This window comes from Chiloscyllium plagiosum, chromosome 1, assembly GCF_004010195.1.
Source record: "Chiloscyllium plagiosum isolate BGI_BamShark_2017 chromosome 1, ASM401019v2, whole genome shotgun sequence".
In the NCBI taxonomy this organism is placed as follows: Eukaryota; Metazoa; Chordata; class Chondrichthyes; order Orectolobiformes; family Hemiscylliidae; genus Chiloscyllium; species Chiloscyllium plagiosum.
Window position 1 is genome coordinate 59,548,273 of NC_057710.1, and position 26,457 is coordinate 59,574,729.

The following is a 26,457-nucleotide window of genomic DNA, read 5'->3' on the forward strand; positions in this document are numbered from 1 at the left end:
AGTCTGACCTATCACCCTCACTTTGACCTCTTTCCACCCATCACATTTCCGACGCCCCTCCCCCAAGTCCCTCCTCCCTACCTTTTATCTTAGCCTGCTGGACAAACTTTCCTCATTCCTGAAGAAGGGCTTATGCCCGAAACGTCGATTCTCCTGTTCCCTGGATGCTGCCTGACTTGCTGTGCTTTTCCAGCAACACATCTCCGGCTCTGATCTCCAGCATCTGCAGACCTCACTTTCTCCTATGTATATTAAATGCACTGTCTACATCAATTCTTCACCTCACTTCAGTAAAAAGTCTCAATCGAACCATGGTTTACCTTTCACAAATGTTGCTAGCTCTCATTCATTAAATGTTTTTCCAAATTACAATTTATTTTGTCTAGATTTATAATGAAACCTGATCATCTAAATCCAGGCTCCATGTACTTGAGCGTTAGTGTTGGGAGCAAGTACACGTCTGTTTAGCCAGCATGCCCCGTTGTAATGGAATTAGAATTAGATTTTATTTATAGGACTGCATAAATACAGTGTAAAGTGTACTAAGTGGCTGTTCTCTGGCATCACCTTGGTGACAAAATCAGAATTAAATAAAAAACATCAGAAATAAAAGTTAAGAAAAACATCCAGATCTTCATCTAAGTATTGTCTCCATAAAAGTGTTTGGAATCACTGATGCAGGCACCCAGGCCTAACCATACCTGAAATCTCGATCAACAGTCGCCGGATGGAGCTGTGTTCTTGTTGCAAATGATGCTGCTGCCATCTCCAATCACAGGGAGGAGCCACATTCGCCACCTCCGAATGCTGGGAGGCTGCTGCCAATCCAACCATGGCCCACTCTTTCTGCTGATGCCATGCTGCCACTGTCTTGCATTGCCAAGAGGAGCCTTGGAAGAACCGTGTCAGCTACTGCATCCAATCACTGGGAGAAATTGCATCTGTTGGCATCTCCCACCGCCACCTCAGACTGCTGGGATGCTGCTGCCATTCTGTACATGGCCAGCTCTCTCTCTGTACCGATGCTGCCAATGAACCCATCACAAAATGCTTTAAAGAAAATAAAATGAATAAAAAAAATAAAGAAAACAAAAATATAAGTGCAAAGGAGAAAAAGACGAGAGCAGACGAGCTCCAGGCTCAGGAGACCGCCTACAGTCCAGCTACTCCACTGAGATCTTGGGTATATATTGGGCAATGCCCTTTAATTTGTATAAAACTGGTTTTGGTCCATCTCCAGAAGACACCCAGACACATAGCTATAGCTCTAATTGGACGCCAGTGATTCTGTGCCACACCACTGCCAGTATTGCAGGAGGCCTGTGTGGAAGAGAAACCTTGCATGCAGTAAATCCAGATAAGTCTTCTCAGGTAGGGAGTAGGAGGACGTGATATACAAGGTAGGAGGATGATGATAAAATGAAGGGATGAAGAACTGTGGGGGAAGCTTCTGATTAAGGTCCAGCTGTCTGTTTTCTTGAATGTGGATAGTCTGCAAGACTTTGCACATTGTTTCTCAAAGATCCCCACTGTTGATATTAGCTGATTGGTCAGAAGTTCTGGGATTTATCCCTGTCTTTAATGCAGACAGAGAAAAAGTATACATTTATTGTCGCAGCCGTGTCCTTAAGTGTCATTGAGATCCATAGCATAGAAAAAGGCATGCCAGTCAAAAACCGCTATTCTCATCCCATTTTCCATCACTTGGCCCATATCTTTGTATGGCTGGGCATCACAAGACTACATCTAAATGCTGCTTAAATGTTATGAGGATTTCTGCCTGCACCACCCTTACAGCCAGTGAATTCTACATTCCCACTACCCTCTGTGAAAATGTTTTTCCTCACATCTCCTCTAAACCTCTGCCTCTTACCTTTAAATCTATGCCCCCGCCCCAAATGTGTCACTGATCCCTCTATCAAGGGGAAAGGTTTCTTTCTATTTACCCTTTCTATGCCCAAAGTTCATTACAGGTTGCTTTTTGAAGTCGAGTTGAGAAAGCGTATTAGGTGTGAGCAAGTAGGGAAAGAGTTAAGTTTAGGGTTGCTTGACAAAGGCTCAGCAAGCATGACTTTGACCAGATAAGAACTTGCAGTAAACAACGGGGTGCTGGAGGCCAAGGTAGTGGTTTAATGACAAGGAGAACATCTGTTGTGTAATGCCAGTTAATGAGCTGAAGAACATGAAGAAATTCAGATGGCGTCATCTTTACTGTTACTGCTGATTGTTACGGTCACCCAGTCAATGTAGATGTTGCCTTATTTGAATGCTGCTCCCTGTAAGTGACTGTATAATTCCTTAAGAATCTGCTGTTCAAGAGAAGACCAAGAACTCGCGTCTTTGTGTACATGGGCGATTGCTCTCTCCCCAGGGCTTGAAGTAAAGATGAAGAAGGTAGAGCCATACTGTGTCTCTGAGTGTTTGCTTTGACTGACATGGAAACGGGACGACATAATCACAATTATAATGGAGCTGGTGGATTGTTTCGTTTCTAGAATTATTATTTATTCTACACATTTTTATTCCTAGGCCTGTGAACCCTGGGAAAGAACAGGCATGGATTGAGGTTGAAAAAATCCACGTTTGTGTTCGAAAGCGACCTCTGGGAGTACGAGAAGTGCGACGTGGAGAAATTGATGTTGCAAAAGTGGAAGAAAATAGATCTGTCCTTATTCATGAGAAAAAGGAAGCGGTTGATTTGAAGCAGTATGTCCAACAAGTAGGAATTCTTATTTTTGTTTATTAATTCCTTCAATTTTAAATGTTGACTGATGAATATTCATTGGTAATGAAATTGTATCAGTTTGCTAGGAAAAAAGATAAATATACTGATTATAAAAAGAATGATAATATGTAGGCTACATGAGTTAGGTTTGAATGATAAGCTATCTGAATTGCAACATGTGTTCTGTCTTGATCCTCACAGATATACTTTGGAATGTGTTCTGTCATGATCCTCACAGGTATACTTTAGAATATGAACAGTTGCACACCACTTTAAATACTTGTGTATTTCTGCTATACTGTTTCTCATCTATCTGTGTATTGCATACAGTATTCTCTCCGTACCCGCGGAGGATACATTCCAAGACCTACTGTGGAAGCCCAAAACTGTAGATAGCAGCGAACCCATTCATTAAAGTGGGAAATTTCCCTTTCTGGCAGCCTCCTGGTCCCTGGTTCTGAAAGGTTCTCTGTAATATGTTCAGGCCGCGGTAAACCATGGGTAACAAACTGTGGAAACTGGACCCGCGCACACGGAAATTGCCCTGTATTTGATTCAGCAACAACAGTGGAGAGAGAAACAGAATTAATATTTTGAGATAGATATGGCTCTTCTTCAGTTCAGAAGAATAGTCATTTGGACTGGAACTGTCATCTTTGTTTCTCTCTCCACAGCTGCCACCAGACCTACTGAGTATCTTCAGCATATTCTATTTTTATTTCAAATTTCCAGCATCTACAGTATTTTACCTTTTATATGCATTGTGTATTTTTTATCCCCATGGAAACATGTTGCTGAGGGTTTTGTTTTACACTGGAAATCTATTGAAACTGTGCTATTATGTTCAAAGATGTGCGGGTTAGGTGGATTAGCCAAGCTTAAAAAAAATTGTCCTGTAGGCCCAGGGATGAGCAGGTTAGGTAGGTTAACCATGATTTTAAAAAGATCTGAAGGATTACAGGGATGGGATGGGTCTGAATGGGGTGTTGTCCGGAAGGTTGACGTAGACTCAGTGGGCCAAATGGCGTCTTTCTGCACCATAGGGATTCTGTGATGCTGTGAATTTTACAATTTGTGCTATTCTTCTCGTATTCATGTTTTAAAAGCAGTGTGTAATTACTGCTAATAGGATCCCAGAAGGCAGCACAAAAAGTTTGAATGGTCCCCAATAATAAGCAGCGTCAAAAAGCATTTGACAGGCAGATGACATATCTTTCTTTTTATAAAAAAAGGTGGAGAATTACTGAGAGTCAGGTCAGGGTCAGTATAGAGCCGACCAGCATCACTATGTAGTAGACTGGGAAAAGTGTGAAGCTTTTATGGGGAGATGGCAGAGCAGCGGTAATGTTGTGAGATTAATAACCAAGAGGACTCATCTAATGCTCTGGGGATATTAGTTCAAATTCTACATTGACAATTGGCTAGGTTTTAATTCAATTAATAAATCCAGAATATAAAGCTATTCTTCTTTAACAGAGCTGAAAATGTGTTGCTGGAAAAGCGCAGCAGGTCAGGCAGCATCCAAGGAACAGGAGAATCGATGTTTCGGGCATAAGCCCTTATGCCCGAAATGTCGATTCTCCTGTTCTTTGGATGCTGCCTGACCTGCTGCGCTTTTCTAGCAACACATTTTCAGCTCTGATCTCCAGCATCTGCAGTCCTCACTTTCTGCTCGAAGATTTTAACCTACTGTGAATATTCTTCTTTAACAGTCTCCATGAAACTACAATCTGTTGTTCGAAATATCCAATTGATTCACTAATGTCCTTCAGGGAAGGAAATTAGCCATCCTATCTGGATGAGTCTGTATGTGACTCTAGATCTACACCAATATGGTTGATTTTTTATTTATACTCTGAAGTGGGCAAGCCATTTGGTTCAACGGCAGTTGGGGATGAGAAACAAATGTGATCTTGCCAATGATGCTAACATCAAGCAAGTTAGGATCTCTGAAGCAAACTGGAATCACTGTCAAGCAGTTTGGGAATCACTGAATAGAGAGAGAAAAAAAATCAAACTGTGCCATCATAGGAAGATTGTGGGTTGATTGGCTGAGAATATTCCAGCTTTGTTTCCTTTACTTCAAAGTTAGTTTGAGGAACTGTGTTATGTAAAAAACTTTATTTTTGGTTACACTTACTTGGAAGTCAAGCCTGTGGGAGAGGTGCAGACTCGCTCTCAGGATGCTGCCTGTCTTTTACCAGGACCTAATCACTGTCTGGAATATGGTCGAATTGCGTCACGCCTACCCTCTGGCAGGAGTAGCAGCTGTCGTTGGGGAGCCTTTGCTCAGGAATTCACACCTCCGTACTCGCAGGTTCGAGTGGTTGTTGGAGGGGACGGCTGTGGCAGCGAGGGTGACCAGGGTTGGGGACATGTTGGGTGGTGAGGGCCTGGGTTGGATGCTGCCGCAGGATATAGCAAGCAGGGCAGCGGTAGACATCTGGTTCGTGGCCACTGCGATTTGACACTTTACAACGGTGGTTCTTGGGCCTGACATAGTGCACCAGTTGGAGGATGATCAGTTGTCCGGTGGAATCCCGTTTGCGCGTACCCCTGCCAGGATGGGATTTCACATTGGCCCCAAAGTCCCGTACTTCCCGCGGGAACCTGTGCCCCACAACCTGAGCCATCTCCGGAGTTATAGTTTTGCCCCCTTTAGGGACATAAAATGGCGGGCCCTGTACAGACTACTGCTGTACACCGTCCACCTCTTTTCCCTCATCCACCTCCTGGACACGCCTTGGCATGTCACTGGGCTCCCTATGCGGGAGTCCTTCCCCTTTCTGACTGGGACCTGGGGTGGAGAGTGCTGCACGCAGCGGTCTCCTGCAACTGCAAATTGCAGTGGTTCATGGACTGCCAGCCCAACCGCTTGTTCTGTGGTGCTGTGGAGTCAGTGAACTATGTATATATTGGGTGTGGGCTTGGGATTTTCTTAAAAACCTTCTCTGTTTTTGTATGCACTTCAGCCCCATGTTCCTGATCTTTGGGCACCCAGTGCAGAGGGGAGAGGGTAGGTCAAAGGAGGTCCTGGCCAAATTTGCTATAAACAGATCCAGGCAGTGGGCTGTGGAAGGGGTCGTCAGGACCGATTGCCTACCCTTCTTCCGCGCTTACGTTCAAGCCCAGATGTCCCTGGAGAAGGAGAACGTGGTGTCCAGCAACACCCTTGAACTGTTCAGGGAGAGGTGAGAACTGCAGGGTGTGGATCATTTTATTTCCCCCTCTGACTCTATTTTGATTTAATTCCTGCTCTCCCCTTCGCTTTTTTGATCACACCCTCCTTTGTTGAGAAGGGCACTGCTTGTCACTGGCCACTCTGGTGTTTCTTTCTTTCTGGTGGTGGAACGTAAATAAAAAAAGAACTTTGAGAGCTGTTTCTGAGGGAGCTGGGTCAGTCTCAACGACTCTCCGTGTGTTAATGACGAGTGACTTGATGGTGGGATACTTGCCTCAGTGGAGTTATTTCAATAAGTTAGCAAATTCATTCTTAGTTAAATATTATTATCCAAATAATATGTATTCCAATTAATTTTCTTCAAACAGCCTTAAACTAAGTTTGTAATATCATAGTCAGTTATTTCAGGTATGATCCAATAATGCCTTAGTTTACTGTTACACTACAAACATAAAAATCTTTATCTGCAGAAGAGGTAAAATGTTATGCTATGGTCACACGCTATGGTTCCGCAAGTTTGCGGAACGTTTCAGAGAACACCTCTGGGACACCCGGACCAACCAACCCAACCACCCCGTGGCTCAACACTTCAACTCCCCCTCCCACTCCACCAAGGACATGCAGGTCCTTGGACTCCTCCATCGCCAGACCATAGCAACATGGCGGTTGGAGGAAGAGCACCTCATCTTCCGCCTTGGAACCCTCCAACCACAAGGGATGAACTCAGACTTCTCCAGTTTCCTCATTTCCCCTCCCCCCACCTTGTCTCCGTCAAATCCCTCAAACTCAGCACCGCCTTCCTAACCTGCAAACTTCTTCCTGACCTCTCCGCCCCCACCTCACTCCGGCCTATCACCCTCACCTTGACCTCCTTCCACCTATCGCATTTCCAACGCCCCTCCCCCAAGTCCCTCCTCCCTACCTTTTATCTTAGCCTGCTGGACACACTTTCCTCATTCCTGAAGAAGGGCTCATGCCCGAAACGGAGTTAGATGGAGTTCTTTGGAATAATCGATCAAAGGCTGCTGGGTGAAAGCTGGAATGGGGACTGCATTGATGATCAACCACCACCATATTGAATGGTGCAGCAGGCTGAAAGGGCTGAATGGCCTACTCTTGCTTCTGTTTTCTGTTCAAACAACATGGGCCTGCATTAACCATTTTTCCGGATTCTTGCCTGCTACTGACCTTGAATTAACATGCAAGCAAACCTACCCATCATCTGAAAAAAACCCGAAATTGTTGGAGAAACTCAGCAGGTCTGACAGCATCTATAGAGAGAGAAACAGACAAACTTCTTTTGACTCTCCTCTGCAGAAAGGTTACTGGACCGAAGATTAGATTAGATTAGATTACTTACAGTGTGGAAACAGGCCCTTCGGCCCAACAAGTCCACACTGCCCCGCCGAAGCGCAACCCACCCATACCCCTACATTTACCCCTTGCCTAACACTACGGGCAATTTAGCATGGCCAATTCACCTGACCTGCACTTCTTTGTGACTGTGGGAGGAAACCGGAGCACCCAGAGGAAACCCACGCAGACACGGGGAGAAAGTGCAAACTCCACACTCCTGAGGTGGGAATTGAACCCGGGTCTCTAGCGCAGTGAGGCAGCAGTGCTAACCACTGTGCCACCGTGCCGCCCACAAAGATAGGATTTATAATAATCTAGAAAAGAATAATTTGGTTAGTGATAGCACGATTTTGTGAAGGGTAGGTCGTGCCTCACAAACCTTATTGATTTCTTTGAGAAGGTGACCAAACAGGTAGATGAGAGTAAACCGGTTGATGTGGTGTATATGGATTTCAGCAAGGCGATCGATAAGGTTTCCCACAGTAGGCTATTGTACAAAATGCGGAGGAATGGGATTGTGGCAGATATAGCAGTTTGGCTTGCTGAAAGAAGACAGAGGGTAGTGGCTGATGGGAAATGTTCATCCTGGTGCCCAGTTACCAGTGGTGTACCACAAGGGTCGGTGTTGGGTCCACTGCTGTTCGTCATTTTTGTAAACGACCTGGATGAGGGCGTAGAAGGGTGGGTTGGTAAATTTGCAGATGACACTAAGGTTGGTGGAGTTGTGGATAGTGACGAAGGATGTTGTAGGTTTCAGAGAGACATAGATGGCTCGGTTAGATGGGTTTCAGATTGGTATGACAGGTCGGTGCAACATTGAGAGCCGACTGGGCTGTAATGTTCTATGTTCTATGTAAGCTGTTCCCCTTAGCCAAAAGTCATTAACAAGGGGCCATAATTTTAAAATGAAAGGCAGGAGGTTAAGAGGGATCTGAGGAAAAGTTATTTTCACCCAGAGGGATGGGGTGATGGTGTCTGGAATGTACTGCATGGGATGTTAATTGAGGTGGAAAACCTCACAACTTTAAAAAGTACTTGGACGAACACTTAAGGTCTCTCAGGGCAGACAGTACAAAAGGTGAAGTCATGTGGTATCGGGGCTAGCTGACAAGATGGATACAGAACTGACTTTGTCATAGGAGACAGACGGTAATGATGGAAAGATAATTTTTGCAATGGAGATTTGTGACCAGTCATGTTCCACAGCGATCAGTGCTGGGACTTCTGGTGCTTGTGGTTTACGTAAATGATTTGGAGGAAAACGTTGTTGATCTAATTAGTAAATCTGCGGATGATACAAAGATTGGAGGAGTTGCAGGTAGTGAGGAGGATTGTCAGAGGAAATTGAAGGATATAGATCAGTTGGAGGCAGATGGAGTTTAATCCAGACAAATGTGAGGTGGTACATTTTGAAAAATCAAGAACAAGTGGGAATTATACAGTAAATGGCAGAATCCTTAGGAGTATTGATATGGAGAGGGATGGGGGTGTGCATGTCCACAGTTAACAAAAGGTGGCAGCACAGGTAGATAAGGTAGTAAAAAAGGCCTATGGCATGCTTGCCTTCATTAGAAGGGACATTGAGTATAAGAATAGACTATAGCTTTTTAGAACTTTAGTTGGGCCATACTTGGAATGTTGTGTATAGTTCTGGTCACCACACTCCCAGAAGGATAAGGATGCTTTGGAGAGGGTACAGAAAACATTTACCAGGACATTGTCTGGTAATTTTAGCTATGAAGAAAGGTTTGATAGACTGGGTTTGTTTTCACTGTAATGCAGGAGGCTCAGGGGCACCCTATAGAGGTTTGTAAGATTGTGGATGGTTTGGGAAGTATGAGGCTTTTTGCCTCAGTGGAGGGGTCAATTGCTAGGTAGCAGAGGTACGAGAGATGGAGGTTTGAAAGAGATGTGCAAGACAGGTTTTTCACACAAAAGGTGGTGAGTGCCTGGAACATGCTACCAGAGGTGGTGGTGGAAGCAGACACAATAGCAGCATTCAAGAAGTACCTGGACGAATACATGAATAGGAAGGGAATAGAGGGCTACAGATCCTGTAAGTGAAGACAGTTTTAGTATCGACGAGCAAAATGTGTCAGCCCAGCCTTGGAGGGCCAAAGGCCCTATTCCTGTGCCATATCTTTAACAGGATTCGCATTCCTGAAGAAGGGCTTATGCCCGAAACGTCGATTCTCCTGTTCCCTGGATGCTGCCTGACCTGCTGCGCTTTTCCAGCAACACATTTCCAGCCCATATCTTTAACATTCAAGGCTAAGGGCTTAGTAAGGGAAAGTAGGACTAATGTAGGTAGTGGTATATTTTTGGCAGCACAGACTTTTTCTGTATTGTGTAGGATTGTATGATTCTAAGGGTTAAGTAAAGTAATTTCAATTAACCTCCCTATATTTCAGTGACAACAGGAGAATAAGAGTGGGTCGCTGATGGGTCTTACATATCTAATATACAGAAATTATGTAGAATCTGTATTCTCTGGAATGCACATCTTATACCATGGGGTAACTCCTGGACATCTTTTATGACTTAAATAAGCAGATGTCATCTTGGAGTGCTGTCACTAGCGGTGTTCCGCAAGGATCTGTTTTGGGACCATTGCTGTTTGTCATTTTTATAAATGACCTGGAGGAGGGGTTAGAAGGTTGGGTGAGCAAGTTTGCGGATGATACAAAAGTCGGAGGAGTTGTAGACAGTGAGGAAGGATATGGCAGGATATAGATAAGCTGCAGAACTGGGCAGAAAGGTGGCAAATGGAGTTCAATGTAGCTAAGTGTGAGGTGATTCACTTTGGTAAGAGTAACAAAAAGATGGGGTACTGGACTAAGTTTTGGTTGCCATACTATAGGAAGGATGTGGAGGCACTGGAGCGGGTGCAGAGGAGGTTTACCAGGATGTTGCTTGGTATGGTAGAAAGATCGTATGAGGAAAGGTTGAGGCACTTGGGGTTGTTTTCATTGGAGAAAGGAAGGTTTAGGGGTGACTTGATAGAGGTGTATAAGATGATTAGGGGTTTAGATAGGGTCGACAGTGAGAATCTTTTTCCACGTATGGAGTCAGCTATTACAAGGGGGCATAGCTTTAAATTAAGGGGGGGGGTTGGTATAGGACAGATGTTGGGGGTAGGTTCTTTACTCAGCGAGTCGTGAGTTCATGGAATGCCCTGCCAGTAGCAGTGATGAAATCTCCCTGATTATGGGCATTTAAGCGGGCATTGGATAGGCATATGGAGGATAGTAGGCTAATGTAGGTTAGGTGGGCTTGGATCGGCGCAACATCGAGGGCCGAAGGGCCTGTACTGTGCTGTATTCTTCTATGTTCTATGTACAGGAAGTGTCATCAGTTGCAGTAAGCATCCATAAGGTTGAGAACTTCATGGATAGCAAGTTTATAGCTGTGGTCACTCTGCAGCTTATGAGTACACAGGGAAAGAAAGAATGGCACGGATTCAAGGCACGGAGTAAAAAAAATAGGCAGATGTGCATCTCAATCTTCAGCCAGAGTACTTGGTGCTGAATACTGATTAAATTGGCAGATCGCTTAAGGAATGCACCCAGAACCAAGTCAATGACAGCTATACAGTGGAGGGGACACAAAGAAAACTGGAAGAACAATAGTGATTGGAGATCCAATAGTTAGGGGAGTAAACAGGCATTTCTGTGGTCACAAATATAAATCAGGATGGTAAGTTGTCATCTTGATACATGGATCATGGATGTCACTGTAGAGAGCCTTGAGGGTGAATACACATCAGTCATAGAATCATAGAATCCCTACAATGCAGAAAAAGATCATTTGGCCCATTGAATCTGCATGGACTTTCCAAAGGCAGCTCAATATTCCAGTGTATAGAATCTTCAAGGGCAAAACCTGTTAGGGTGTAAATGAAGAGGTGGTGTTGCAATATTGATCAAGGAATCAATTACTGCAATAAGAAGGAGTGATTTCTATATGGCTCCTCACTTGTGGCCATGTGGGTAGAACTTAAAAACAAAGAAGGGGCAATCACATTGTTGGGGAGAACTCTAATAAATGATTTTAATGTCCCCAGTAGTAACTGGGATAGTAAATTGTGAAGGTTTGGAAGGGCCAAAATTTTTAAAACGTATCCAGGTAAACTTTATAAACAACCATGTAGTTAGTCTTACAAGGAGTAGGGTGGGGTAATTAATTTTAGGGAACAAAGCTGGGCAAGTGTAGAAGTGTCTTGGGACAGTATTCAGATGATAGTGATCATAATTCACTCAGATTTAAGATAGTCACAGAAAAGACAAAGATGGACCAGACATAAATATTGTGGCCAATTTTAATATGATAAGCCTGGACCTGTCTAAAGAGGACTGGGCGCAATAACTTGCAGGAAAAGTGGGAGTTTGGAGAATTGGGAGTCCTTCAAAAGAAAATATTGTAAATACAGGGCTAATGTGTTCCCATAAAGATGAAGGGTGGGACCAATAACAACAGGCAACCCTAGAAGTTAAGGAATGTAAGGAATTGGATATGGAATAAAGTGGACCCTCATTGTAGATACCAAAGGCATCAGAAGCCCTAGACATGTAAAGGAAGTTTGGGGGGGTGGTTAATTTAAAAAAAAATTAAGAAATCAAGGAGAGGCATAACAAAGCACTAGTGGGTAAAATAAAGAAAAATCCAAAGGCATTTTGTTAGTAGAGGCAAGAGGATAACTGGAGAAATGAAGGACCAAAGTGGAAAATAAATTTGTAGAACTGGAAGACTTAGGTGAGAATTAAAATGAGTACTTTGTATGTGTATTCATTACTGAGAACCATATTGCAGATGCAGAAATCAGGAAGGAAAACTGTGATATACTTGAACTGTGATATAATAATTGAGAATGGGGAGGTGTTAGCAGTTTTCGCAGGTTAAAAATTGAGTAAGTTCCCAGGCCCAGATGAGATGCATCTGAGGCTGTTGAAAGAAGCAAGGGAGGAGGTTACATGGCCCTGATATAAATTTTCTAATCCTATCTGGACTCAGGAGGGGTGCCAGAGGATTGGAGGACAGATAATCTGGTACAGTTACTTAAGTGTGGTAGGAATGAACCAGGGAACTGTAGACCAGTGAGCCTGATATCAGAGGTAGGGAAATGTTCGAAAGAAATGGTTGATAAAATTGATCCACATTGGAGGGGCAAAGATTAATCAAGGATAGCATGGATTTGCACGGAAAAGATCATGTCTGACAAGTTTGAGCTTTCTGAAGGAGAAAGTGAGGTCTGCAGATGCTGGAGATCAAAGTTGAAACTTTATTGCTGGAACAGCACAGCAGGTCAGGCAGCATCCAGGGAACAGGAGATTCGACGTTTCGGGCACAGGCCCTTCCTCAGGAATGGCCTGAGGAAGGGCCTGTGCCCGAAACGTCGAATCTCCTGTTCCCTGGATGCTGCCTGACCTGCTGTGCTGTTCCAGCAATAAAGTTTCAACTTTGAGCTTTCTGAAGAGCTGACTAGATGTGTGGATGAAGGTAGTGCAGTGGATATAGTCTGCATAGACTTCAAAAAGGTTTTTGATAAGGTCTGACATTTAACAATGGACAAGAAGATAAGAGTCCATGGAATCCAGGGCAGTTTGACAGAATGGATCCAAAATGGTTTAATGGCAGAATGTGATGTTTGAAGATTGTTCTTGTGCCTGGAATCCTCTATCCTGTTTTGTAGCATAGGGTTTAGTGTTGGACCCCTTGCTGATTGTAGTGTGCATTAATAATTTAGACATAAATGCGGAAGGTTTGCTTAGATTAGTAAGTTTGAAGATATCATGAAGGTTGGGAGGATGGTAAATAGTGAAGAAGAAAGCCATAGAATACAGTTTGATCTAGATGAGTTAGTTGGGTGGACAGAACGGTGGCAAACAGATTTTAGTCCTGAAAAATATGAATATTTTGGGCAAACTAACATGACAAGGGAGTAAATGATGAATAGTAGGACCAAAGGATCAGGAGTATGTTGGTGTGCATATCCGCAGATTCTTGAAGATAGCAAAACATGTGTATACGTGGGTTAGGAGGCACATTAAATACCTGCCTTTACTTCAAGAGCAGGGAGATTATGAAAGAGCTTCATAAGATATACATTTGACCACAGCTGGAGTATTCTGTGCAGTTCTAGTTGTCACAATAGGTTGTGATTGCACTAGAGAGGGTTTACAGGAAATTCACAAGGATATTGCCTGCGCTGGAGTATTTCAGCTTTGAAGAAAAGTTAGATAGGCTGGGGTTATTTCCCATCCAGCAGAGAAGACTGCTGTGCAGGAAATAACCTCCAAAATTGCAGAGTATAGATAGGGTAAATTTCCCTTTTTAGTAGAGGTGTCAATTACCAGGGGGCATACCAGATAAGGGGAGGGAGGTTTATAGGAGATTTAACACTTTTTTTCACTCAAAGAGTGGTGGTTACCTGGAACTTGCTGTCTGAAAGGGTGGTAGAGTCAGGAACCAGACAATATTTAGGAAATATTTAGACGAACATTTGAAGTATAAAGCATACATCAGCAAAGCCTGCTTACTGATGCTTAGTTTGGGTTCCTCCAGGATCACTCAGCTCCTGAACTCATTACAACCTTGGTTCAAACATGGGCAAAAGAGCTGAATTCCAGAGGTGAGATGAAAGTTACTGTCCTCGACAACAAGCCCACATTTGACTAAGCCCAGTCTGGACTCTCAGGTTGAGCTGAAGTACCAGCTGCATAGCTAGCATTAGGTGCCTGAATGAGCAGAAGCGTCAGCGAAAGGACCGCGAGACAGACCAGTGGCTGGGTCCGAAGGAACGTCAGATGGGGAATCGAAGGTACGGAACCCAGGTTCATGGCTCTAACTCGGCGCAGTGGTCGCAGAGTGGTGGTGGTAGAGGGCTGTAACCGAGATCCCAGACCCCATTACAGACAATCTGGAGCCCATTTCAGAGACTGCGGCTGATGTTAAGCAGTGACTGGAGGAGCAGTGGAAGAGGAACAAGAAGAAGAGAGAAAGATGAACTCTATTGCAGTAAAATCTTATATTATATTCACTGTTTCAAGATGGCAACAGAGTGTGGTGGCACTTTGCATGTAACATGCGACAAAACACTTTTCACTGTATTTTTATATACATGTGACAATAAACCTAAATCTATCCTAGGCACAACCATCTTCAGCTGCTCCATCAATGACCTTCCTTCCATCATTAGGTCAGAAGTGGAAATGTTTACTGATGACTGTACTGTGTTCATCACCATTCGATACTCCTCAGATGCTTAACCAGGACAATATCCAGACTTGAGCTGACAAGTGGCGAGTTACATTTGCACTGTGCAAATGCCAGGCAATGACCATCTCCAATGAGAGACAATCGAACCACATTACCTTGGCATTCAATGGTGTTACCATCACTGAATCAACATCAACATCCTAAGGGTTATCAGTGACTAGAAACTGAACTGAACTTGCAAATAAATATAGTGCAGGTCAGACGTCATATTTTTCAGGACTAAAATCTGTTTGCTACTGTTCTGCCCACCCAACCAGCCCAACTGGAGCATCCTGTAATTTATGGCTTCCTTCTTCACTATTTACCATTTTACCAATCTTCATGACGTCTGTAGTGAGTAATTTTTCTCCTGACTCCCCAAAGCCTGTCCACACCTACAAAGTTAAAAATCATGAGTATGATGGAATATCCCCCACTTGCCTGGCTGTGTGTAGCTCCAACAATGCTCAAGAAGCTTGATACCATCCAGGACAAAGCTGCCTGCTTGATTGGCACCATATCTACGGCCTCCATCACTGATGCTCAGTAGCAGCATTGGGAACCAAATTCAAGGTTTAATGCAGAAATGCACCAAGGGCTCTAAAGACAGCACTTTCGAGTGCCTTCAGGAGAAATTTCTAAAGCAGTTTTTGCCCAGTCCAAAAACTAAAGAAGTTTTGCTAGACTGGGTTCCCAGTATCAAATGTCATTGAAATATTTACAGGACACATCATTGTTTCGTAACATTTGGATTGGCTATAGCAAAGTCCAAGGATCAATGCAGAGTAAGAATGATTAATTGAGGGAGAGTTGATTTTAATGGGACAAGAATAGATCTGGTCCAGACGTACTGAAGTCAAAGATTAGCAAGCAAACCATAACTGAACTATTTAATTTAGCTGCAATTGGAAGAAGAAATAGTTCAAGTATAATTGAGGCATATGTTGACAAGCTGAGGTGTACAAATCCTGAGCTGAATGGATACTGAAAGTGATGGAAATTAAGGTGAAACAAAAAAAATGTTCATGATAGATGGGAGGTAGATGATATAATTGAAAACTAGGCTGCGTATGAAAGTGGCAGAAGGGAAGTGAAGAAGCAAATTTGAAAAGCAGAGAAAGTATGAGAGGAATCCCCTGGCCCTGATGGCATGCATTCGCTAATCCAAAAAGAATTAGCTACAGAAATAGTGGATGCATTGGTTCAAATTTTCCATAAATCTTTGGATTTTGGAGAAGTACTGGAGGATTGGAAAACTGCTAATGTGACATCCTGACTGAAAAAGGGAGGCAAAAAGCAGGTAACTATAGGCTGATTAATCTAAAATCTGTTGTTGGAAAAATATTGGAATCAATGAAGGATTAATTAATAGCAGCACATTTGGAAAATCATAATCTAATCAAGCAGAGTCAGAATGGCTCCATGAAAGGGAATTTGTGTCTGAATAATTTATTAGATTTTTTTTTAGAAAGTCTCAACTAGAGTAAATAGAAGGGAATCGGTAGATATGTGTATTTGGACTTCCAAAAGGCATTTGATAGGGTACCTCACAAAAGCTGAAGATAAAATCCCATGCTCTTGGAGGTAGTATATTGGGATGTATAGAGGATTGCTGCTGAAAATGTGTTGCTGGAAAAGCGCAGCAGGTCAGGCAGCATCCAAGGAACAGGAGAATCGACGTTTCGGGCATAAGCCCTTCTAGAGGATTGGCTAATGGGCAAGAAATAGCAAGTGGGAATTAGGGATTCTTTTTTGGTTGACAACTTGTAACCAGTGCGGTTTAACAGAGATCAGTGCTGGGACCGAAACAGTTTACAATGTATATTAATGACTTGGAGAAGGAAGAAAATGCACTATAGCCAAGTTTGCAGATAACATGAAAATAGATGGAAAGGCAAGCTGTGAAAGAGATGAAAACAGAGAGATATTGAAAAGTGGGCAAATAGTTGTCAAATAGAGTATAATATGGGAAAATGGGAAATTGTTCATTTTTGGAAGGGAGAATAAAAGGACAGAATATATTTTAAATGGAGAAAAATTTCAGAAAGCTGCAACAAAATAGACTTGGCAGTAGTTGTGCACAAAACACAGAAAGCTAGCACACAGTTGCAGCAGGTAATCAGGAAGACTGATGGAATGTTGGCCCATAATTTAAAGGGATTAGAATATAAGAGTAGGGAAGTCTTACTGCAACTGTAGGTGCTGATGAGAACATATCTGGAGTAGTGTGAGCAGTTTCAGTCCCCTTATTTAGGGAAAGATATTGTTTCATTGGAAGCAGTTCAGGTTCACTAGGATAGTTTAGAGGGATTGTCGTATGAGCAATGACTAAACAGTTTGGGACTGTATGTACTGCAATTTAGAAGAATGAGAGGTGATGTCATTGAGACATACAGAATTCTTAAGGAGGTTGACGGGGTAAATGCTGAGAGAATGTTGCCCCTCATGGGGGGGGGGCATAGTCTCAGAATAAATGGGTACCAATTTAAGACTGAGGTATAGAGGGATTTCTTCTCTTAGGGTTGTGAGTCTTTGGCACAGAACTGTGGGGCAGAGCCTTTGTATATATTTAAAGCTGAAATATGTAGATTCTTGATCAGTAGGGAATCGAGGGTTATGGGGTAAAGGCAGGAAAGTGGACATGAAAAATGTGGGATCAGCCATGATGCTTTTGAGTGTGGAGCTGGTTTGAGGGGCTGATTGGCTTACCCCTTTTCAATTTCTTGTGGTCTACTCTGACAACTTGCATAAAAATAAATAGGAAAGGAGGTGCTAGAGGAAGTGTGGCTGGTCAGGTACTAAAAAGGGGATTTGTGCATGAAATTGGAGTATGGTAAAGTTAATAAATTAATTTTGCACATCTGTTTTTACCTCTCATTAATATTTAATCCCTTGGCTAGCAGGTAATTGTTTGAATTTTATAAGTTGAAGTACAAGGTACAACAATGATGCTCCACAATAATTCAACATCATTTTCAACCTAGCAGAAGTGATCATGACTTGATGAAAAATGTTTTTTAACTTGTTCACAAAATATGCTGGTGCAGATGAAAATAGTGTACAATGAGGAAAGATAAATTTTCTGCACCTTTTATAATAGCAACCATGATATTAGCAGGCATGGAAATTGATACAAGACCATTGAAAATGCTAAATGCAAATAGGGTCAGGAAAGGAATGATAATTCTTTTCAGCAAGTCAAAGCTTGAAGGTTTCAGGTTTCGTGACTCTATTCCCACATATGTCAGGGCATGAAAATGTACTGTGTGCTCTGCTTGTATGGAAAGATAGGATAAGGGAGTGTTGAGAAACTGTGTAAAGATTTGTTGAGCTTGGGTTTGAGGTAAAGAAGAAGGAGAATCAAGATGGAATACAGATGAGAGTTGTTGATGAATGCCAAGGAAATTGTGAAGTGAGGAAGGAGGGGTATCAATAGTATTAAATATCTTAGGATGTTCGAAAATAATGGTGTGAAGAGAAGATAGGAAGGGTTTAAATGTGGTTGGAATGAGAAAGAGGTCTAGCTAATGATGAAGGTTATGGTGGAAGCTAAGAAATTGAGAGTGGCAAGGGAAAGCTGAAATACGTTTTGAGAAGTGATGAACTCAACTCTCACATGGAGTTCTTCCAAACATTAAATCTCTTCCAATTCAAGCTCGGTGCTCAATGTCATACTGCTGAGAACTGACCCTTCCAGCCATCTCGCTCCAGCCCTCCTCCCTTTATCCACTAGGATCTTAATGGATGCCTCAGAAAAGCCAGAGTGGTGGCCAAAATGTATTAGAGTTGTTCATTGAATAATGCAAGGCAAAAAATGAAATCTCCCTTTCATAGGTTTGTGGTCAATTTAGGTAGGTCTTAGGAGTTATTCCAGAAGTTAGGTGATATACCTGATTCTGCACAGGATTGGTAAGAAAATTAAAACAGCCTCTTTTCAAGAAAACTGTGGGGGTGCTCAGAGTACACAGTGGAGCCTCTGTATGCATGGGTTAACCAGATCAAATTGTACACAAATCTTCACACAGTTTCTCAATAGCGACACTCTATTTCTGATGCTATTGTAAACATGGAGTATTTGCTTTTATAGTCATACGTTAGTAATAGTCGGATTGCATAGTTGTAATGTTTATTTAATTCAACAGCTTTCTCGAATGAAGAGGTCCTTTCACAAAAATTGTTTTAACTAGATCTTCAAATGGCATCTGGCTGTCTCTAATTGTCAGCTGTAGGAACTCATACTTATGAATACTGTCATTTTCAGATTGAAATCCTATAGCTAACCATTTCACATTTCACATTTTTATTTTTTAAAATTAAAACCAGTCTGTCATTCATTTTCAGCATGTTTTTTATTTTGATGAAGCATTTGAGGAGACTTGTACCAATAATGATGTGTACTTGAAGACTGCTTACCCCCTGATCCAACATGTTTTCAGTGGGTATGTCACTTTTATTTCATCATTGTAGCTATCATTTGCTTTCCTATGTATGTTATTGGATTTAATTTGGCCTTGTGCTGTTCTATGTTATGAAACTGTGCAGGGCATAATGAGTGAACAGGTTAATGAACTTTTGGTGCTCGAATAATTACAATACCTTCATTGAAGTGTTCTGAAGATCTGAGCACATAATTAGAACTAAGAAGAAGTGATCCTCTGTATTTCTTTGAAATTGTGAATTTGAGGCTGTGACTATTAATTACGTGTGTTAGAACTCATTACATACCTTATGGTTACCTTTCTAATCTATTGAAAGCAAAGTATGACATATAAAAGCACTGTTGTGCTACTGAGACTTTATAAAGCTCTGGTTAGGCCCCATTTGGAGTACTGTGTCCAGTTTTGGTCCCCACACCTCAGGAAGGACATACTGGCACTGGAGCGTGTCCAGCGGAGATTCACACGGATGATCCCTGGAATGGTAGGTCTAACATACGAGGAACGGCTGAGGATCCTGGGATTGTATTCAAGAGTGCAGTGGAGGCTGGGACGCTAAATGTCTTCAAGGCAGAAATTGATAAATTCTTGATGTCACAAGGAATTAAGGGCTACGGGGAGAATGCGGGTAAGTGGAGTTGAAATGCCCATCAGCCATGATTGAATGGCGGAGTGGACTCGATGGGCCAAATGGCCTTACTTCCGCTCCTATGTCTTATGGTCTTATAGAATGTCAGTAGGAATGTGAAGTGCTGGATTGGAGTAGTGATAGAGTTTGGAGAGTGTTTAAGATATGGAAATATTGGGAGACTTAAAAAGCAGGTTGGGGTGAGTATTTGGGATGTGGAACTCAAAGTGGTTCTGAAGGTTTGGAGCTGTGGAATAGTGGGCTCAATTTTCCCATTTTCAGGAAAAGTGTTATTTCAAGTGAGAGTTAATGGCACTTGGTATGCTTAAGCCCATGTTGACTTTTTTCACAAAATCTTACTTTTTTAATCTTATTAATTATGCTACTCGTAGTGGTCTTGTGGAATGATATGGCAAGAGGTAGAAATGTTTGTCACTGGCACTACGTTTAAACTCCATCTCCACAGTACTTTAGGTACTGCTTGCCAGGAACTACCTCTGTTTGCTGTTCATCACTCATCATTGAGGACATGTGCAGAAGGACAAATTAACCCCCTGGTTCGTGGACCTGGAAGAGTTGGTGGATTGGATCTAGGGACCGTCCTTTTTCCTGCAGACCAGCAAAGAAGGCTTTGTCATCAAACCTACCCTGCTAGCTTTGCCCCAAGTTGAGACCCAGGTTGGTACTATGTCCCTAGTGAAATGGAATGCACAGCAGTGCAGGCCAAAGTTACTGATCTTCTTCTGTGCTCCATAAAGAACTCTGCTACCTCACACTCACACGGCCGTCATTCACTCTAAACTCTGCAAACGATAAATGCCTTTTACTAAGACTGATGGGCTACAACTCTCACTATTGGATGCATCATGTCTATTCAAGTCGTCTCACTCAGCTCGTCCTCCAAAACTGCAAACTCTTCCTGCCCTCTGTGCTGTCTTCAAGATCATGGGACAGTTCACCACCTATCTTGTTCCTGTATTAACTTGATCTCAATAAAAACTGCTCCCCTTTGACTTTCAGACATGATCGTTTGCTTAAAGAACATGCAGCATGTTTGCCACATAAACGCAGGGTGTAGGTATGACATTGAAATATCATGGTGCTGATCGATGATATGTCCACCCTCTTGATTGTGCAGTGCTGCCCACACTTCAAGCTGCCCACCTCTTCCTATCGCCTAACCTCATATATGCTTATGTAATTTATATATCCTGGTATCCCTAGGTCGAGAAGTATAGAATGATTTCCATCGAGTCCAGTGACCAAACAATATTAAACTTGAAAAAGTAGTAAACATTGAGAATGAAAGTAATCAATTTTGAAGGACATGTATATTTGTGAAATGGGCAATCACATGGTTAATGAAATTTATGCAGAGAACTGTGAAGTCTAGCATTTTGGAATGAATGAAGAGAGATAATGTGAGCAAAATGGTTCAATTTATAGGAAGGTGAGGGAATCTACAAGTTTGTGCACAGAACTCTTTGAAGGTGGCAGAACAAATTAGCTGGAGTATTGTGCTCAACGCTAGGCATCACACTTTTAGGAATAATGTTTTAAAGATTTGGCAGAGATTTATAGAATGATAACAGGGGTTATGTACTTGTTATGTGATAAAGTTATGGAACTTGGGCAAAAGGAGTGTAAATGGGACAAACAACCTTGCACCGTGAAACCTTTTGTCATTTAGTCACTCCTGCCCTCTGTCCTATCATAGACCTTCCCTTTTCTTCTCTCTCTGCATCCCCTCTTTGAAACAGTGTCAATAGTTTCTTTCAATTTGATATGATCCTTTATTTTCTTCGCTATCCGGTTGATGCACTCTTTTGATAACCTCTCTTCTTAGAGTCATAGAGTCATCTTCAATGGAACATTTTTATTTTTGAGAGTTATGAGATATGTTCTTAAATGTCTGCCACTGCATTTCCACTCACATCCTTTTTTGCTGATTTTTCCAGCCCATTTAAGCTAACCCTGTCTTCATTCACTTGTCATTACCTTTATTTAACCTCAAGACTATGCACTAAAATTTCCCATAATAAACTGAATGGAAATTCTAACATGTTATTATCTCTTTTGCCTAGAGGATCTTTTATTGTGAGGTTCTTAAATAATCCTACAAGTGTGCAAGCATAGGTAAACAGCAGCAAAGGGGAAAATGTGGCAAAACACAAAATTAATAACATTTTACTTAAACATGCATGATATTTGGAAGAAAATTAATTAATGGCAAAAATAGAAGTTAATGAATATGATTTATAACCATGAGGGAGATATAGTTACAATAGTTGTGAATTAAATGGTCCGAGGATGTGACTTCTTGAAAGGAAAGAGAGAGGGTGGTGGTGTAGCGTTGTTGGTACAGGATGGAATTAGTAAGGTAGCAAGAAATGATCTTTGATTGGATGATATCGAACCTATAAGGATGGAGATAAGAAATAACAAGGGGAAGAGGACACTGGTGGGAGTAGTCAAGAGGACCCCTCACAATAGCTGTTCTGTCAGACTGAGAATAAATTATGAGATACTGAGGGCGCATGAAAAAGGTGGTATACACAGGTGATTTTAATCTCGAAGTACATTGGAAACATCAAACGGGCAAAGGTAGTCATAAGGAAGAATTCGTAGAATGTATTCAGTACATTTTCTAGAACAAAATGTTTGAATAGATTAGATTACTTAGTGCGGAAACAGGCCCTTCGGCCTAACAAGCCCACACTGACCCTCCGAAGAGCAACCCACTCAAACCCATTCCACTACATTTATACCTTCACCTAACACTACGGGCAATTTAACATGGCCAATTCACCTAACCTGCACATTTTTATTTGGACTGTGGGAGGAAACCGGAGCACCCAGAGGAAACCCACGCAGACACGGGGAGAACGTGCAAACTCCACACACACACAGTTGCCTGAGGCGGGAATTGAACCCGGGTCTCTGGCCACTGTGTCACCGTGCCGCGATGTTGCGATCCAATAAGAGATTAGACTATTTTGGGTCTGGTAATGTGCAGGCAAGCGGACCAGATTCAGTAAATGAGTGAGAGGTCCTATCGGGAACATTGACCATAACGTGGTACAATTTAGAATTTAGTTTTGAGTGTAACAAACTTGGGTCAGAAACAAATGTTCTATATTTAAATAAGGGTAATTAGATAAGGATGAGGGCTGAGCTGGCTAGAGTGAACTGGGAAAAGAGCTTATCAGAAAACACTGTTGAGGAATAATGGCAGACATTGAAGAAAATAGTTCATGACTCACAACAAAAATATATCCCAGTGAGAAAGATGGCTCAAGAGCCATAAATCCACCAGGGTTAACCAGAGAAGTTGAGTTGAATAAATACTTTGTATCAATCTTTACAGTAGAGGTCATTACTTAGTACTTTTGGAATGCTACTAATCAAGGAGCTGAAGATGAGAGGAAATAAATACAATAACTAGGAAAACAAATGAGGCTAAAGATCAATAGGTTCCTTGGACTTTATGGGTTACAAATTAGGGTTTTAAAAGAAGTGGCTTGGAGGATTATTACCAGTGCATCCATCTTCAGTGTCATCAGGCTCATCAATGACCTTCCTTCTATCATTAGTAGTGATGTGCTGTCATCAATGAATAATATTCAGCACCATTCAAAACTCCTCAGATACTCAAGTTGGCCATGTCCAAATGTAACAACATTCACACCCCACAACTGCAGGCAATGACCATCTCCAATTATCGTCCCTTGACATTCTATGGCATTACAATTACTGAATTCCCCCATTATCAATATCTTGGGCATTACCATTAACCAGAACCTGAATTGAACTCGTCATATAAACACTGGCTACAGGAGCAGGTCAAAGGCTAGTAACCCATTTCTTGACTCCTGAAAGCCTGTCCATAAGACACAATTCAGGAGTGTGATGAAAATCTCTCCACTTGCCTAGATGAGTGTAGCTCCAATGACATTCAAGAAGCTTGACACCATCTAGTACAAAACAGCCAGTGTGACTGACATCACATCCCCAACACTCTCTCCACACATGCTGAGTAGCAGTAGTGTGTACCATCTACAAGATGAACTGCAGCAATCCATCAAGTTTCCTTAGACCGTGTGTTCCAAACCCACAATCTAGGAAGACAATGGCACAGGTCGATGGGAACACCAGCACCTATAAGTTCCCTTCCAAGCCATTCACCATCCTAACTTGAAAATATATTGTGATTTCTTCAGTACTGTTGGGCACAAGTCCTGGAAATCCCTCTTTACAGCATTGAAGGTCCAGGGACTGCAGTGGACTGCTACCTTCTCAAGGGCAAATAAAGTTGGCCAATTAATGCAAGCCTAACCAGTGATACCCACATCCGGTCAATTAATGAAAAGAATGAATCCTTAGTTTCAGGAAAGTATAACCAATGCAACCATAGTGAAAAAGGAGATAGACAAAAAGTAGGTAGGTGTAGTTAGTTTAACATCTGTCATTTGGTAAACGAGTTTGATCGAAAGGATGTCATAGCTGAACATTTAGAAATGCATAATAAAATCGAACAGAGTTAGTATGGCGGTAATCAATAAAAATAATTAGGATTTCCTCTCTAAATTTCACAATAATGGTATAATTGATTGTTGATGTTGACTCCTACTCTTTGCTGTTTTACCTTGCTAACATTGTACATTACCCTGTTACACACTAAGTAAAATGTTTCCAAAGTATTATCATCATTGGCACAAGGCTCTAGTTTTTTTATTTCAAATTACAATTTCAGTAGTCATCTATGAAGACACGTCCTCAACTTCTTGCTGAGTAGTCAATCTCTCTTTATTGTCCCTACAAGATGTGCACAGAAATTTAAATGAGCAAATATTGTCCCTTTGCAAATTTCAGCAAATTATCATATTATATTACCCCACCACATCAATATAGATTATGTTCTACCTCTGTGATGTTGAAGGCAAAACATCATGTCGCCATTCTTCATAATGGCTTACCTTATTTTGGAACATCTATTTATTCAAGTTTGATTCTTTTGGGGATGAATCTCCATCATAGACATGATGGTGCAAGTCAAGCCTATTAAATTTTCAATCTCAAAAATAGTTTTAAACTCAAACACAAATTAATAACTTATCTTTCAGTATTGCTTTCCATTTTAGAGTCATAGAGATGTACAGCATGGAAACAGATAATTCTGTCCAACTTGTCCATGCCGACCAGATATCCCAACCTTATCAAGTCCCATTTGCCAGCACCCGGCCCATATCTCTCCAAACCCTTCCTATTTATATACCCATCCAGATGCCTTTTAAATGTTGCAATTGGACCAGCCTCCACCACTTCCTCTGGCAGCTGATTGCATACATGTACCATCCTATGCGTGAAAAAGTTGCCCATTAGTTCCCTTTTTTTATCTTCCCCCTGTCACCCTAAACCTATGCCTCTAGTTCTGGACTCCCCCACCCCAGGGAAAAGACCTTGTCTATTTACCCCATCCATGTCCCTTATGATATTATAAACCTCTGATGCTCCAGGGAAAACAGCTCCAGCCTATTCAGCCTCTTCCTATAACTCAAATTCTCCAACCCTGGCAACATTTTCTTCCTATCTTCTCACTTATGGATTTGTTTAGTAAGTGGCTAGAAAGTAGAATATGCTATTATTGTGTTTTTAGGGAATTGCACAGTTGAACAGATTGAGAAGATTACTTGAATGACACAAATGATTTGGATGAGAATAAAGGAAGCATGGTAACTAAGTTTGTGAATTACAGCCAAATTGGTGATATAATGGACAGTGAAGAAGGTAATTTAATATTCGGTCAATGGGTAGAGGAGTGGCAGTTAGAGTTTAATTTTTAAAAATGTGAGATATTGCATTTTTGTAAAATAACCAAGGACAGGACTTAAACAATTAAAGGTAGGGCCTTGGGTAATGCTGTTAAACAGAGACCTAGGAGTTCAGGTATATTTGCCTCACAGGTAGGATAGTTAAGAAAGCATGTAGCATCCTTGCCCTCATTGCTTAGGTGTTTAAGTATAGGAGTTGAAACATCATGTTGGTATTATAAAGGACATTTGTGAGGCCCCTTCTGAAGTACTGTGTGCAGTTTTGGTCGCCCTGCTACAGGAGGATGTTATTAGATTGGAGTGGGTTTGGAAAAGATTTGCCAGGATGTTGCTGGGAATGGAGAGTTTGAGTCATAAAAATGGACTGGATAGTCTGGGGGTCAAAAAGTGTGGTGCTGGAAAAGCACACGTGGTCAGGCAGCATTCGAGGAGCAGGAAAGTTGATGTTTAGAGCATAAGCTCTTCATCAGGAATGAGAGGTGCCTAAGGGGGCTGAGAGATAAATGGAAAGCAGGTGGGGTTAGGGGGAAGGTAGCTAGGAATGCAATAGGTGGATAAGCTGGGAGTTTTTTTCACTGGAGTGTAAGGGTATCATAGAATCCCTACAGTGTGGAAGCAGGCCATTCAGCGCATCAAGTCCACACTGACTCTCCAAAGAGCATTCCACACAACCCCACACCCCTTACTCTATCCTTGTAACCCTGTCTTTCCCTTGGCAAATCCACGTCATCTTCACATTGTAGCCAATTTAGCATGGTCAATCCACCTAATCTGCACACCTTTGGACTGCGGGAGGAAACCGGAGCACCCAGAGGAAGCTCATGCAGACACTGGGAGAATGTGCAGACTCGATATAGACAGTCGTCTGAGGTTAGAATTGAACCAGGGTCTCCGGTGCTGTGAGGCAGCAGTCCTAACCATTGAACTACCATGGTTGAGGGGTGATCTTATAAAAGTTTATAAAATCATGAAGGGCAGAGATAAGGAAAAAGTTTTAAAAAGAACATTGGGGCAAACTTTTAAACAAGGAGTGGTTCATGTATGGA

The 26,457-nt window shown here is 42.0% G+C and overlaps 1 protein-coding gene across 3 annotated transcripts in view; it reads left to right on the top strand.

Moving 5' to 3' along the window:
* Positions 1-26,457, top strand: part of LOC122548705 (kinesin-like protein KIF24) — a 125,365-nt gene that overhangs the window by 28,879 nt on the left and 70,029 nt on the right. For all 3 annotated transcript variants that reach the window (XM_043687515.1, XM_043687514.1, XM_043687516.1), the window contains 2 exons: positions 2,530-2,719; positions 18,858-18,955. In XM_043687515.1, coding sequence (XP_043543450.1) covers positions 2,530-2,719; positions 18,858-18,955 — 288 coding nt within the window. The remainder of the gene's footprint in view (positions 1-2,529; positions 2,720-18,857; positions 18,956-26,457) is intronic.